This window comes from Leucopleurus acutus (genome assembly GCF_964270905.1).
Source record: "Leucopleurus acutus genome assembly, chromosome: 8".
Classification (NCBI taxonomy): Eukaryota; Metazoa; Chordata; class Mammalia; order Artiodactyla; family Delphinidae; genus Leucopleurus; species Leucopleurus acutus.
In genome coordinates this window covers 64089376-64102304 of record NC_139151.1, presented here as the reverse complement: position 1 = coordinate 64102304, position 12929 = coordinate 64089376, and the positions used below count along the sequence as shown (strand labels likewise).

General features: G+C 37.1%; 1 protein-coding gene across 2 annotated transcripts in view; it reads left to right on the top strand.

Annotated features, from left to right (window-relative positions):
• Positions 1 to 12929, top strand: part of SBF2 (SET binding factor 2) — a 460581-nt gene that overhangs the window by 378573 nt on the left and 69079 nt on the right. For both annotated transcript variants that reach the window (XM_082844306.1, XM_082844309.1), the window contains exons 18-19: positions 9168 to 9338; positions 11731 to 11993. In XM_082844306.1, coding sequence (XP_082700432.1) covers positions 9168 to 9338; positions 11731 to 11993 — 434 coding nt within the window. The remainder of the gene's footprint in view (positions 1 to 9167; positions 9339 to 11730; positions 11994 to 12929) is intronic.

The following is a 12929-nucleotide window of genomic DNA, read 5'->3' as shown; positions in this document are numbered from 1 at the left end:
GGGTGGGTTTTTTGCTTTTGTGCTATCAATGTCTATCAGGTTAAGTTAGTTGATAGTGTTATTCAAGTCTATTATATCCTTGCTGATTTTCTGATTACATTTCCATTAATTACTTAGAGATATTGAAATCTCCAACTATAATTGTGTATTTTTCCTTGCATTTCTATGAGATTTCATTCATGTATTTTGAAGCTCTCTTGTTTGTACATAAACACTCTGGGGTTTTATGTCTTCTTGATTAATTGACCCTTTACCATTATGAAATAACCTTCTTTATCTGTGGTAATATTCTTTGCTTTGAAATCATCTTCTATTAACATAGCCACGCCAGCTTCCTTTTGACTAGTGTCAGTATACTATATATTCTTCCATCTTTTTTTTAAAGTAAACTTTCAGAGCATTTTGACATTTACCAGAAGTTGCTAAGACAGATAGTTTCCATGTGTACTTGCCCAGTTTCTCCTGTCAGCAACCTTTTTTTTTTTTAAGTGATAAAATAAAGTATACATAGCAACCTTTTTTAAAAGTTTTATTGAGATATAATTCACATGCCATAATAATACACCCATTCAGAGTATACATTTCAGTGGTTTTTAGTGTATTCCCTTTCACCATAAGCAATTTTCAAACATTTTTATTACTACAAAAAGAAACACCGTACCCATTAGCTGTCACTACCTATTTCCCCTCATCCCCCGAGCCCTAGGCCACAACAAATCTACTTCCTATCTCTATGTATTTGCCTGTTCTGGACGTTTCACATGAATGAAGCCATGCAATATGTAATCTTTCATAACTGGCTTCTTTTACTTAGCATAATGTTTTCAAGGTTCATCCATGGTATAGCGTGTATCAGTACCTCATATTTTTTTACTGGCACGTATTACATTGTACATATATACTACATTTTATTCATCAGTTGATACACATTTGGGTTGTTTCCATCTTTTAAATTGAGATATAATTCATATACCATAAAATTTACTCTTTTAAAGTGTGAAAAGGGCTTTCCTTCTCTATGTAGTAGGGGTTTCAGCTTTATCTGATCTTCAACATTTGTTACTGCTTATAAATCCATTTTATGACATCTAAAATTTTATTAACATCATTTATCTGGTGTCTGTTTTCTCATTCTCTTTGTTCTTGTATGTTTAAAAAATGTTTTTCTTTTGCTGTCATTTCAGTGGAGTTCAGGGAGCAAAAGAATATTCAGTCTGCCACATTTAATTTAAAAATCTCTTAAAATTATTTTTGAAGAAGGAAAATAAATTGTTCAGAATTCTATTACCTTTAATTCATTTTCATTTTGTCTTTTTCCTCCCAGTCTTTGTGTACTTACAGACATAATCATAGCATAATTGACTTGTTTTTCTGAAATATAGCATAAGCACTTCATTCATAAGCACAGTATCATATTAACCACTTTAATGGTAGCATAATATTCTTTTGTGTTAATAATGTACCATCATTTGTCTAACCTTTCATCTCTATAGTTAGACATTAAAATTGCTAACTTTGGAGAGGGTATAGCTATTAAAGATAATGCTATAATAAACATTTTTGTTGAGCTTTTGGGCCATTTGCAAGTACACCTAGTAAGAACTATGACTCACCAAATTCCTCCATTTCCTGTGCCAGGACTCACTGATGCCTTTATTCTATTGCTCCTTTTGCAGTTACACCTCAGAGAAAATACCTTGTTATGTATCTACTAGTCTTTTTGCTGATTATATTCTCCCAATCAGGTACTTTATCCTCCCGGTTTACAGTGCTGTTATAAACAACATCATTAGGTTCATCAGTCCACAGCATCCAGTAAACACTTATGGATAGATTTTTTTTGGCTTGTTTCTAAACAGGTTTAAGAATAGTTAAATAAAATATGTTTTAAAATCTGCGAGTTTGTAAAAATATGAATTTAAAAAAAGAAAAAGTAATTGTTCATCTGTAATAGATGCTGGAAAAACAAGTCATTTTTTAAATTTTTGGTGGTTTTTTTTTAATTTTTTAAATTTATTTTTGGCTGCATTGGGTCTTTGTTGCCGTGCATGGGCTTTCTCTAGTCGTGGCGAGCGGGGGCTACTCTTTATTGCGGTGCATGGGCTTCTCATTGCGGTGGCTTCTCTTGTTGCAGAGCACGGGCTCTAGGTGCACAGGCTTCAGTAGTTGCAGCAATTGGGCTCACTAGTTGTGGCATGCGGGCCCTAGAGTGCACGGGCTTCAGTAGTTGCAGCATGTGGGCTCAGTAGTTGTGACTCACGGGCTCTAGAACACAGGCTCAGGAGTTGTGGCACACGGGCTTAGTTGTTCTGTGGCAGGTGAGATCTTCCCAGACCAGGGCTTGAACCCATGTCCCCTGCATTGGCAGGTATTCTTAACCACTGCACCACCAGGGAAGTCCCCAAGTCATTGTTTTTAAAACTGATAAATGAAGGGATAAAATCATGTTTTTAACCTGCTTTCTAATTTACACTATATGTTTGAGTCTCCAAACAGTTGATGAGGGGAACTTTTTCTTTATAGAAACATTCTAGCTAATAAGTGAGGAGGTAATGGTAGAATGAAAATATCAGTATTTTATTGCTCTTAATGATTAATGAATCTAGGCATTGACCATCAATGGCCTTTAATATTACAGAAAGAGGGGCTTCCCTGGTGGCGCAGTGGTTGAGAGTCCGCCTGCCGATGCAGGGGACACGGTTTCGTGCCCTGGTCCGGGAAGATCCCACATGCCGCAGAGCGGCTGGGCCCGTGAGCCATGGCCGCTGAGCCTGCGCGTCCGGAACCTGTGCTCTGCAATGGGAGAAGCCACAACAGTGAGAGGCCCACGTACCGCAAAAAAAAAAAAAATTACAGAAAGAAAGACAACCAGATTTGCCTCTTACAATAGTATCTCCATGAAATATTCTTGCCAATCAAGCCTGAATCTGATCACGCTTCTAGATCCAACTACCAATTTGCAGGAAATGCAGAGGACAAAAGAATATGTCACGTGAGACCATTGGGACGCAGTCAGCAGCCACTAGACGGATGGAAGTTCTGTTGGACAAATAATCCAGTTTCTTCAAAAAATAGATTGCAAGTGGTGGGAAAAAAAGAGAGGCAGACAGACAGGTGGTAAAGAAATCTGTAGATTAAAACCAACCTCAGAGATATATAAACTAATGTAATATATGGACCTTATTTGGGTCCTTCCTGAGTCAAACAAACTGTAAAAAAAAAAATAAAAATAAAAAACAAGGAAAAAGACAAACTTTTTAACATTTATAAGATAAAAATTTAAACACTGACTAGATATTTTATATTAAAGAATTATGGTTAATTTTTTCAAATAGTAGATCTGTAAAAAGTCTATGTGAAATAATTTCTCATTAGAAAAATAACCAATGTACAATAACCCAAAAATGTTTATTGGTACAGATAACAATGGGAATATTTCTTAGGCTCCTCTCAAGTAGTTCCAGGAACTATATTAAATAGTACTGAAACTAATAATTGAAGTTGACAGTTGACATGAACCATTGTTTATAATAGCTAAAAGGTAGAAACAATACAAATATCCATTAACAGGAACAAGGAAATGCTATATATTCATACAGTGGAATTTCACACAATAGTTAAATTGTGATTAAGAAATTAAATTCTTAGCTAAACTACCTAGGTTTGAATCCCAGCTCTGCTCCACCATTTCCTGGCAATATTCTCTTGGACAAATTACTTAACTTCTCTGTGCCTCAGTTTCTTCCCCTTTAAAACAAGGGTAATAATAGTACTTACCTCAGTGGATCATAAGATTGCTATAAATACTAAGTAAGTTGACATGTATATAGTGAGAGATCAGTACAAGTTAGTTATAATAGCAATAATTATTATTACCTTAATAAGTCTAGCAACATAATACGTGAAAAGCCAAGTGGCAGAATAAAACACAATATGGTACCATTTATATAAAGTTTAAAAACCTACCAAAAAGAGGCAGGGATTTAGATCCAGTTTTGTGTTTTTAGGAATACGAGACCCAGGCAAAGGACTTGACAACAAGCTAGTATTTGATTTCTACTAAATTCTGGACCACAAAGGAAAGAAATTGATTCATCCTCTCTTCTCTCAATATTTACTAAGCAGCTTCATACAGAGAATCATTAGAAGGATACATAGTTTAAGGACTTCAACCCTGTCATTCCAGCTACTGACACTGGCACATCAAATGAATACTGGGCAATGCTTGTGAATGAATATACTTCTTGTGTAGAAATTTTGTGCCTGGATCTTCTAAGCAGCCCAGGAGAGGTTTAGACCGTTACGCATTTGAGGTTACTTGCACTCTTCAGTATCAGGTAGTAGAACAGGAAAAACTATGGTAGATTCTCACATTACCTCCGTTTAACTAATTTGATTACTCACCTTTCTGTAAACCCCACTGACTAATGAACACAGTATTCACTGTTGTAGGCCACTGTCTGTCTGTCCCTTCTGAGTTGTTTGTTTACAAAGAGCTAGGTGTTTTGTCCCAATTAATTATATAGTTTAATTAAATATTACATAAATCAATGAAATATAAGATGTATACTTTGAAAAGCATTAATAAGGAATAAAATGCAATATAATCCTATATATTCTTTATGGATATAAACAGGTATAAAAACATAAATAGGAATGAAAAATACCTAATTCAGGATCATTGTTGCCTCTAGGATAGGAGAGAAATGGGATCAGCAGAGGTACACAGTAGGCTTCAACCAGATCTATAATGTTGTATATCCTTTGTTTTAAAAAAATGCACAAAGCAAATATGTTTAAGATGTGGTTAAGAGGTGATAAATATAGGTTTTGAATACACGTTTTCCCCATTCCTGTCTCCCTTTTGTTTGTCTCTCAAGACTAAGCATTTCACCAAAGTTCACCAGAAAATACTCAGAAGTTAATTCTTTTTTTGTTTTTTTCAACATCTTTATTGGAGTATAATTGCTTTACAATTGTGTGTTAGTTTCTGCTTTATAACAAAGTGAATCAGTTATACTATGTTCCCATATCTCTTCCGTCTTGCGTCTCCCTCCCTCTCACCCTCCCTTTCCCACCCCTCTAGGTGGTCACAAAGCACCGAGTGATCTCCCTGTGCTATGCGGCTGCTTCCCACTAGCTATCTATTTTACGTTTGGTAGTGTATATATATGTCCATGTTAATTCTTCAAGTGACTTAATATGTGGACTTCACAGGCCAGTGTAGAATCATAAAAGGGCTGGCTGGCACCATCCCTGAACTGTGCCGTAGGGTACACTTGTATTCCAGTGTCCAGAACTGGATAGGAAATACCCAGCAATTTAAACAGTGAATCTTTGTATTCTAATTATTCTTTTTAAGAACATTACATATTTATGGAATCACTCCTCCCAGGAGCTTTTTCTCCTGAAATCTGGCTTCCCTCTGAACTCCCTAACTGAAGCCTTGGGCCTGGAGAGCAAACGTATCTAGCCAGACAGTCCTTAGATAGGCCTCTCATACTGATATCTTAACCTTCCCTTGACCAACTCGTCTCTGAGATGACTTGTATCCATTTACTTGGATTTGAATCTGGCCTGCTGGTTAATGAGCCCCGTGAAGTTTATTCTCCATATCTTGTCCCATGCTGGGTTTCCTTTGAATGCTTTGTGGAAAATGAATGGTATTCTTAATCTAGTACCTTCAGAGCTATTTTTTCTAGATAAGGAAGGAAGTCAACACATTCTTAAACATCTCATAAAATTGCATAGCAAAATATCACTTGTTTATTTAGGATAAAATCATAAGAATTATTATGAAATGTAAATAAATATTATTGCCAAAATTGAAGAGGAAAAAAAGATGCCATTTGACAACAGTATTACCACCACCCTCAAACCTTCATTGTGGATTAAGTCTCATCTGTGTACAAAATAAAAGGTCATAACGCTGGCATATGGGCCAATTCGAGAAACCATCTTGGGAAAGTCTTTTTTTTCAAACCAAAAAAGTGATCAGAATCATGAGATAGTTTTATCTACAGGTGCTTATTTTCTTTGTTTACTAAAACTACTATTAACACTATCATAGAACATAATGAATCTGAACCCCTAAGCAGTATCATTACCTCTTTCTCTAGATAATTATAGTTTTGTTTTGTGAAATATCTTAGTTTTTGTATCTTACAGAAATGACATAGAATAATGGAAAACCTTATCTCTGTTCCCTTTTCTTCTACCCATCTTGCTGTGTGACCTTGGGCAAATCCATTTTCTTTATGGGGTCTCTCAAATGTACAGTGAGGGCATGCGGTATTCACCTTCCACCCAACTTTCTAGCCCAGTCAGAATGCATGGCTCCATTTTTGCAATTCTTATTTTAAAAGCCTTATATGGATGGAATCTAGGCAGAATAAGGTGCTACTGCCCTCTGCTGGCCCTAAGAACACACCTACCCACCAGTGCAGTGGATCTGCCCATCTGAACAGCAAGGAACTCAGTGCCCCTTGCTTGCACTTGAGAAGACATAGCAGGAAACCACAAAGAAAGGAAGCACATTTCATATTTGGAAAAATAATAATATTTAAAGTATTGGGGAATTAATGATTTCTTATGCATGTATCAGATGCCATCACCATTTGTGACTGACTTGCCACCAAAAAGTGCTTATCCTATAATCCCTTCACCTTGCTGTCGTTCTCACCTAGTAAACAAGCTGTGGGTTCTGACCCTTTGGGCCACTGTCACTGTTACACCATTTTTCTGCCTTGGAACACATTCAGTCCACTTTTGTTCAAAAGATTTAGGGAAGTTTTTACATATTCACTTGTAGTTTGTGAATAAACAGGTAGATAATAACTGGTATGTGCCAAAGAAAGTGAATATGCAGCATCAGTGAGAAAACTGCTGAAAGAGAGAGGCAGGGCTTCATTAGACTCTCAGATTCCTACAGTGCTCTGTCAAGTTGTAATAAGAGATTTATAATTAATTATAACTTTCTGTTTTGTTGATGATCCTAAAAGGACTACATGTGAGAAACTGATAAGGATTTGTTAAGAGCTCAGTTTTTCTGAGCTCATCTATATTAATATAATTTCAGAACTCCAAAATTTTAGAATCTGTTGTTACATTGTGTTTGTAAGAAATGGTGCTGCCTCTGTCTATACTCAAGGGAAAGGCAGTTGAGAATTATGCTTTTACCTTGTTTAAATTTTATGCCTTTAAAATCTCTTTCACAATAGGCCTGTGCACTGCCACTGAGGTCATTGTTATTTCTTAGAGTGGTTGGGGCAAAAAAAAACCCAGTTCAACCCACATCTCAGGTGTCCTCAAGCAGAGTATAGAAGGAGTATGTGACTCACAGTATCTGTGGCTCACAGAACCGCACACATTTTGTCCTTGATTCCCATAGGCAGAGAGTAGCTGTGTCTTAAATGAGCAGTCTTTGCACAGCTTCCCCTTGGGGATCTCCTGATAGGTGCTTCATGGTCAGTTCCAGCTTATAGCCCTTAAAAGAGTTATGGACGATCATCCCAACAGCAGTGCATAGGCCTATCTTGAAAGGGACTTACACATGGGATGCAGAAGTACACAGACTCTACAAGGCAAAATCACAGCCACCCCACTTCCAACTATATAAGTACTACATTTCATGGTATACATGGTGCCTATTCCAGTTGTAGGTTTAGTCTGTTCTTAATCAAGAAGGAAATTAATTAGCATGTACTGAGCATACGATTTTTACCAGGAATCTTATACGTTTGTTATGCATCCCTAAGAAATGAACCAACTTTTTGCTACATAACTGCTATGTATATAACCTTAATAGTGATCTTCAGTGTCCAACATTTTAGAAGAGAATTCGCTTATTGAATTACTTCAAAATAAAACTTACATTATCAAAAACTTTAACTCTACTGATAGAAAACAAATTAACTCAATTCTAAAGAATAAAATGGAACAAAAATTATCTGTCTATTGAAAGTATTATCAGGTATTTGCTGAAATAATGGATTTAAAATTTTTTGAAACATCTTTAACTTTTAGAGGTGAAAGAAACAGCTATGGAAAGGTGACTCAAATCATGTACTGAAGTTTGGCAACTAAGTTGTCTGTAAAATTTAAAACGCAGCATTAATTAAAATCATATCAGAGGTTTCAAGGCAGAATACTACTTTGGTAAACAAAATCCTAAAGTGAAGGGAAAAAAACAGATAGTTGTGCTAAACAGTATTTAATTTATTTATGATTTGCTTTCAGTTTCTTTGCAAGATAATTTGCTATAGCAAAAAGAGCAGGGACTTTGGAAACAAACAAACTTTGGGCTTGAAACCTAGTTCCACCACTTATGTAATTGCTATATGGCCTTGGGCAATCACTTAAACCTTGAATTTCTGTTTTCTCTTCTTTAAATTGGCAATAATAATGTGCATCTTAAGGAGATTTTTAGTATAAATGAGATGCATAAAGATTTATGAAGAGCCTCAAGTGACTGCAGAGTTAGTGTTCTTTCCCTCTGTTGTTAATCACAGAGTAGGGTTTACTCTTACTTAGAAGCCCAGCAGGAAGTTCTGGAAAGGAAGGTTTGGTTTGAGATTACCTTCTCACACCCAGACTTGGTTACCAGAAAATGCCCCAGAAGCCCGGGACAGTCATCTATGGATTTTGTGAGCCAGACAGCAGCCTCGGTAGGGAGGTAAATGGCTGGAGTGAGCAGGAGGGAGGATGCAATTCCTCTTGAGTCCCAGATTCATAATATGCCCTCATTCTGTGTGCAAGTAGAAGAAATTTTGAATTATCTGGAGTTTTATATTTAGGTTGTCATGAATTTTATTATATGTCCTAATTGTAATAAGAGCTACCAACTCTACAGTGCTTGCTGTGCGCACAGTACAGTGTTTAGGTACTTTTCATATATTCTCTAATTCATATAATTCCTTTGATTATTAGCTGTTGCTAAAATATCCATTTTAATAGATAAAGTGACAGAGACCCTGAAGGATTTGATAGCAAGCCCAAAGTTGCCAGTTAAAAATATGTAAGTTGCTGATTGCTAAGCTTGCACTGCCATAAGATATTGTTTAGATAAATCCTTTTATCACATTCATGATTATCTGCGGCCCCTGTAACCTTCTGAACTGTCATGACTCTGTCAGCCCCATGGTGATGTATATTGTGTGTTCTCACAGAAACTGGCCCCTGGAGTCAGCCAGTTTGCTTACACCTGTGTACAGGACCACCCCATTTGGACGAATCAGCAATTTTGGGAGACAACCTTTTACAATGCGGTGCAGGAACAGGTTCGATCCCTGTATCTCTCAGCCAAGGAAGACAATCATGCCCCACATCTGAAGCAAAAGGTAAGATAAAGAAAGGTATTTGTGTGGGGCTGTGGTCCTGGCTTCAAGGAAAGCTTACTCAGGTGTTCCCAGGGCCAAAGGAAATCTAGCCACTTCCTACCAGTGTATTTGGGGTTTACTTTAGGAAGCCCTCTGGTGAGCATCTTTCTCCTGTTGATTTCTGACATTTTTTTTCCATAATAACTTCTTACTACAGTTCTGTAGCACTAGAATTGTTTTATTGTATTTTAGTAAATAAGAATTCGCTGGAAACAATTATAGGAAGTTGAACAGAAAGAATAACCCTAAAATACCTAGGCAGATGTTTTTATGCAATTAACTTCTTGAAGAAATGTCAAATTAAAGTCAGTTGACTCCTAAATAAATGCTCAAAAGTATGCCAGCAATAAATCTAGGTCTTCTTTTAGGAGTATTCTATATGTTTCCATATATTTTTATCACCATAAAATAAATTTAAGGAAACTATCAAGAAAATAGTTTAAAATAAAGAATATTGGTTTTAATTTGAAAGAGCAGTTTAAATTTTTCTGAAATTTTGAAATGTCATACACTAGCTGTCTGGTCTTAGGCAATTCACTTTACCTTTCTGTGCCTTATTTCTACGTTGATAAAATCCATAGATTAGATTATTATAAGACTTCAATGTCTAATACAAGTAAAGGACATTGAAGAGTTCCTGGCACATACTAAATAATAACTGTTAGAAATTACTGTCCTCATTAATTGAACTTAAAGCAGCACTAAGGGCTGATTATCAGTGTTGGTTCACTTTAAGAGTAATTTTTTTTTAAGTTTTTTTTAATTTATTTTTTTATTGAAATATAATTGAAGAGTAATTTTTAATCCTACATGCTGGGCTAATACATTGCTGCTGATCCTTTCCTCCATTTTAAATTTGCCTTATATTATGTGAGATAAATGAACCTCGATAGCTAACTGAAACTACCTAGTAGTCCCATATTTCTATGACCTCAAGTAATTTTAAACATATTATTGATCTATTATTGAGTATGATAAGAACAGAAACTTAAATAACAAATAGCACTATATGACATCAATCTGATATTGCAAATTATTGTTGTAAAATTAGCTTTAATTGTTTTTTCTTAATTTAAAACTCTCAAAACACCAGATGCACTTGGAGAAGGGGTAACTTGTAGCAGATCCAAAAAGTATTAGCTCGAAGTCATATTCTAGAAATAATTGGCCTGGTGGGGTGCTTTTGATAATTTTTAAAGAAGATGTGGTGCTAACATTGGTATATCTCAAAAACGTTCATAGAGCAAATACATGTCACTGCTTCTGTGTCCTTTATTCTATAAAAGTCTGTCTCTGATCCCCAGTTTAGGTATGAGTGAGACTATAGATATACCAGCTCTTCATAAGCTGTAAAGTGCTGTGCAGATGTGGGTTACTGCTGTTGTTTAACTCTTCAGCCTATAGGAAACCCCTCTTTAAAATCCCATGGACACCTATATACCCGTGTGGTGATAATGTTTGATTCCCATATTTACAAAGAAACCTAGCTCTAATTTTTTGTGACTTTGGTTATTCTATCTTCTTCTCCAAAGAGCAGAAGAAAAGAAACAGCAGAGTACTAGAAAATGCTACTGGCACATTTGACCTGAGCATTAATAGGTACTTCAGGTCAACGATTTGTTATAACTGGCAACTTGAAGGGGATAGAGCCATAGAGAGAAATAAATGCAGTGAAATGTTAGCAATGAGAAGTGTGTACATCTTTGTTTTGCTGCTGCTTCCTTGTGTTTGTCATGTGGTTCCATTCAAGGCCTGTTGGAGCTCAGAAAAAAAAGACTACGTTTCATGTTGTTGTTATATTTTGTTTATATATTTTCATTTTTACTGACATAGGTATTTGATAGATGAATTATTAAAACATCTTCCATGTTTTTTGAAGCTCATGTCAAGTGATAGATTTGGATTTTTTAAAATTTTTATTATATTTTTAAAATTTTGGCTACATTGGGTCTTCGTTGCTGCAGACGGGCTTTCTCTAGTTGCGGCGAGCGGGGGCCACTCTCCGTTGCAGCGCACAGGCTTCTCATTTGCAGTGGCTTCTTTTGTGCGAGGGGTGCGAAGCTCTAGGTGCGAGGGCTTCAGTAGTTGCAGCACGTGGGCTCAGTAGTTGTGGAACACAGGCTCTAGGGAGCACGGGCTTCAGTAGTTGCAGCATGCGGGCTCAGTAGCTGTGGCGCACGGGCTCCAGAGAGCAGGCTCAGTAGTTGTGGCGCACGGGCTCAGTTGCTCTGCAACATGTGGGATCCTCCCAGACCAGGGATGGAACCCGTGTCCCCTGCATTGGCAGGCGGACTCTCAACCAGTGCACCACCAGGGAAGTCCCAGATTTGGATATTTTTGCTTTGGTTTTTAGGGTAAACTGCCTGATGACCAATATCAGGAGAAGACAGCAATGGACCTGGCAGCCGAGCAGCTACGCCTTTGGCCTACTCTGAGCAAATCAGCTCAGCAGGAGCTGGTGCAACGTGAGGAAAGCACTGTCTTCAGTCAGGCCATTCACTTTGCAAACCTCATGGTCAATCTGCTAGTTCCACTAGATACAAGTAAAAACAAGCTCCTAAGAACATCAGCACCAGGAGACTGGGAAAGTGGGAGCAACAGCATTGTCACAAACAGGTACCTAATGTGGACACACAGAGACCCTCCTATTCTCCTTGGCTTAGCACAGAATATAAAGTATTTCGGGTAAATATTGCTATACATATTTCAAAAAGCAACCATTTTCCTCATCTTCAGACTTGCTCAGCTTTTCTCTATTAAAAGACTTTCACTACATCCAACTATTGTTAATCACCTCCCATACTCTCTTCTCTTTCATGACCTCTGATTTTTCAAATGTCTCAACCACTACTGATCCAGCCCTTCAGTTACTTTCCACCACAGCAATTTACAGCAAGCACTCTGGAAAATTACTAATGAACTCCTTCTTGTCAAAGTGATTATTTGTTTCTTGGCCCTCCTTTTCCTCAGTTTATCCATTGCATTTGCCTGTAATCATGTCCTCAACCATTCCTTGCTCTTAACCCTACTACTTCCCATACCACTGAGAATAAAACCATAAGGCCTAACAGGATCTGGCCCCTGGCTATTGCTCAGACCTTATTTCCTATCACTCTTCCGTCAATGAAACTGGTATCCCTGTTCAACATTCGAGGCATGATACTGCCTCAGGGCCTTTGTACTTCTTGTTCCTGCAATCTGGAATACTCTTCCTGAAATAGTCATAAGAATCACTCCCTCACTTCATTTAGTTCTCTGCTGTAATGTCACCCACCCAGAGAGGCCTTCCTGACTTCCCTGTCTGAAGTAACACATCCATCACTTGCTCATACCTTTTTTTTCTTTCATGACATTTTCTACAATCTGATTTACATAGTGAGTGGCTAAGACACCTAAGTTTGTTAATGCTTTGGGATGGTGTGATGGCCAAATTCATTGCTTTGCTTTACTTCTAACACTGATTCAGCTAATGTGGTTGGATTTGGAAGAAAGAGAAGTGAGTAGTTTAGAATTGGCAGTGAGTCTTTTCCATGACTAGCAGTCTAAAAGAAG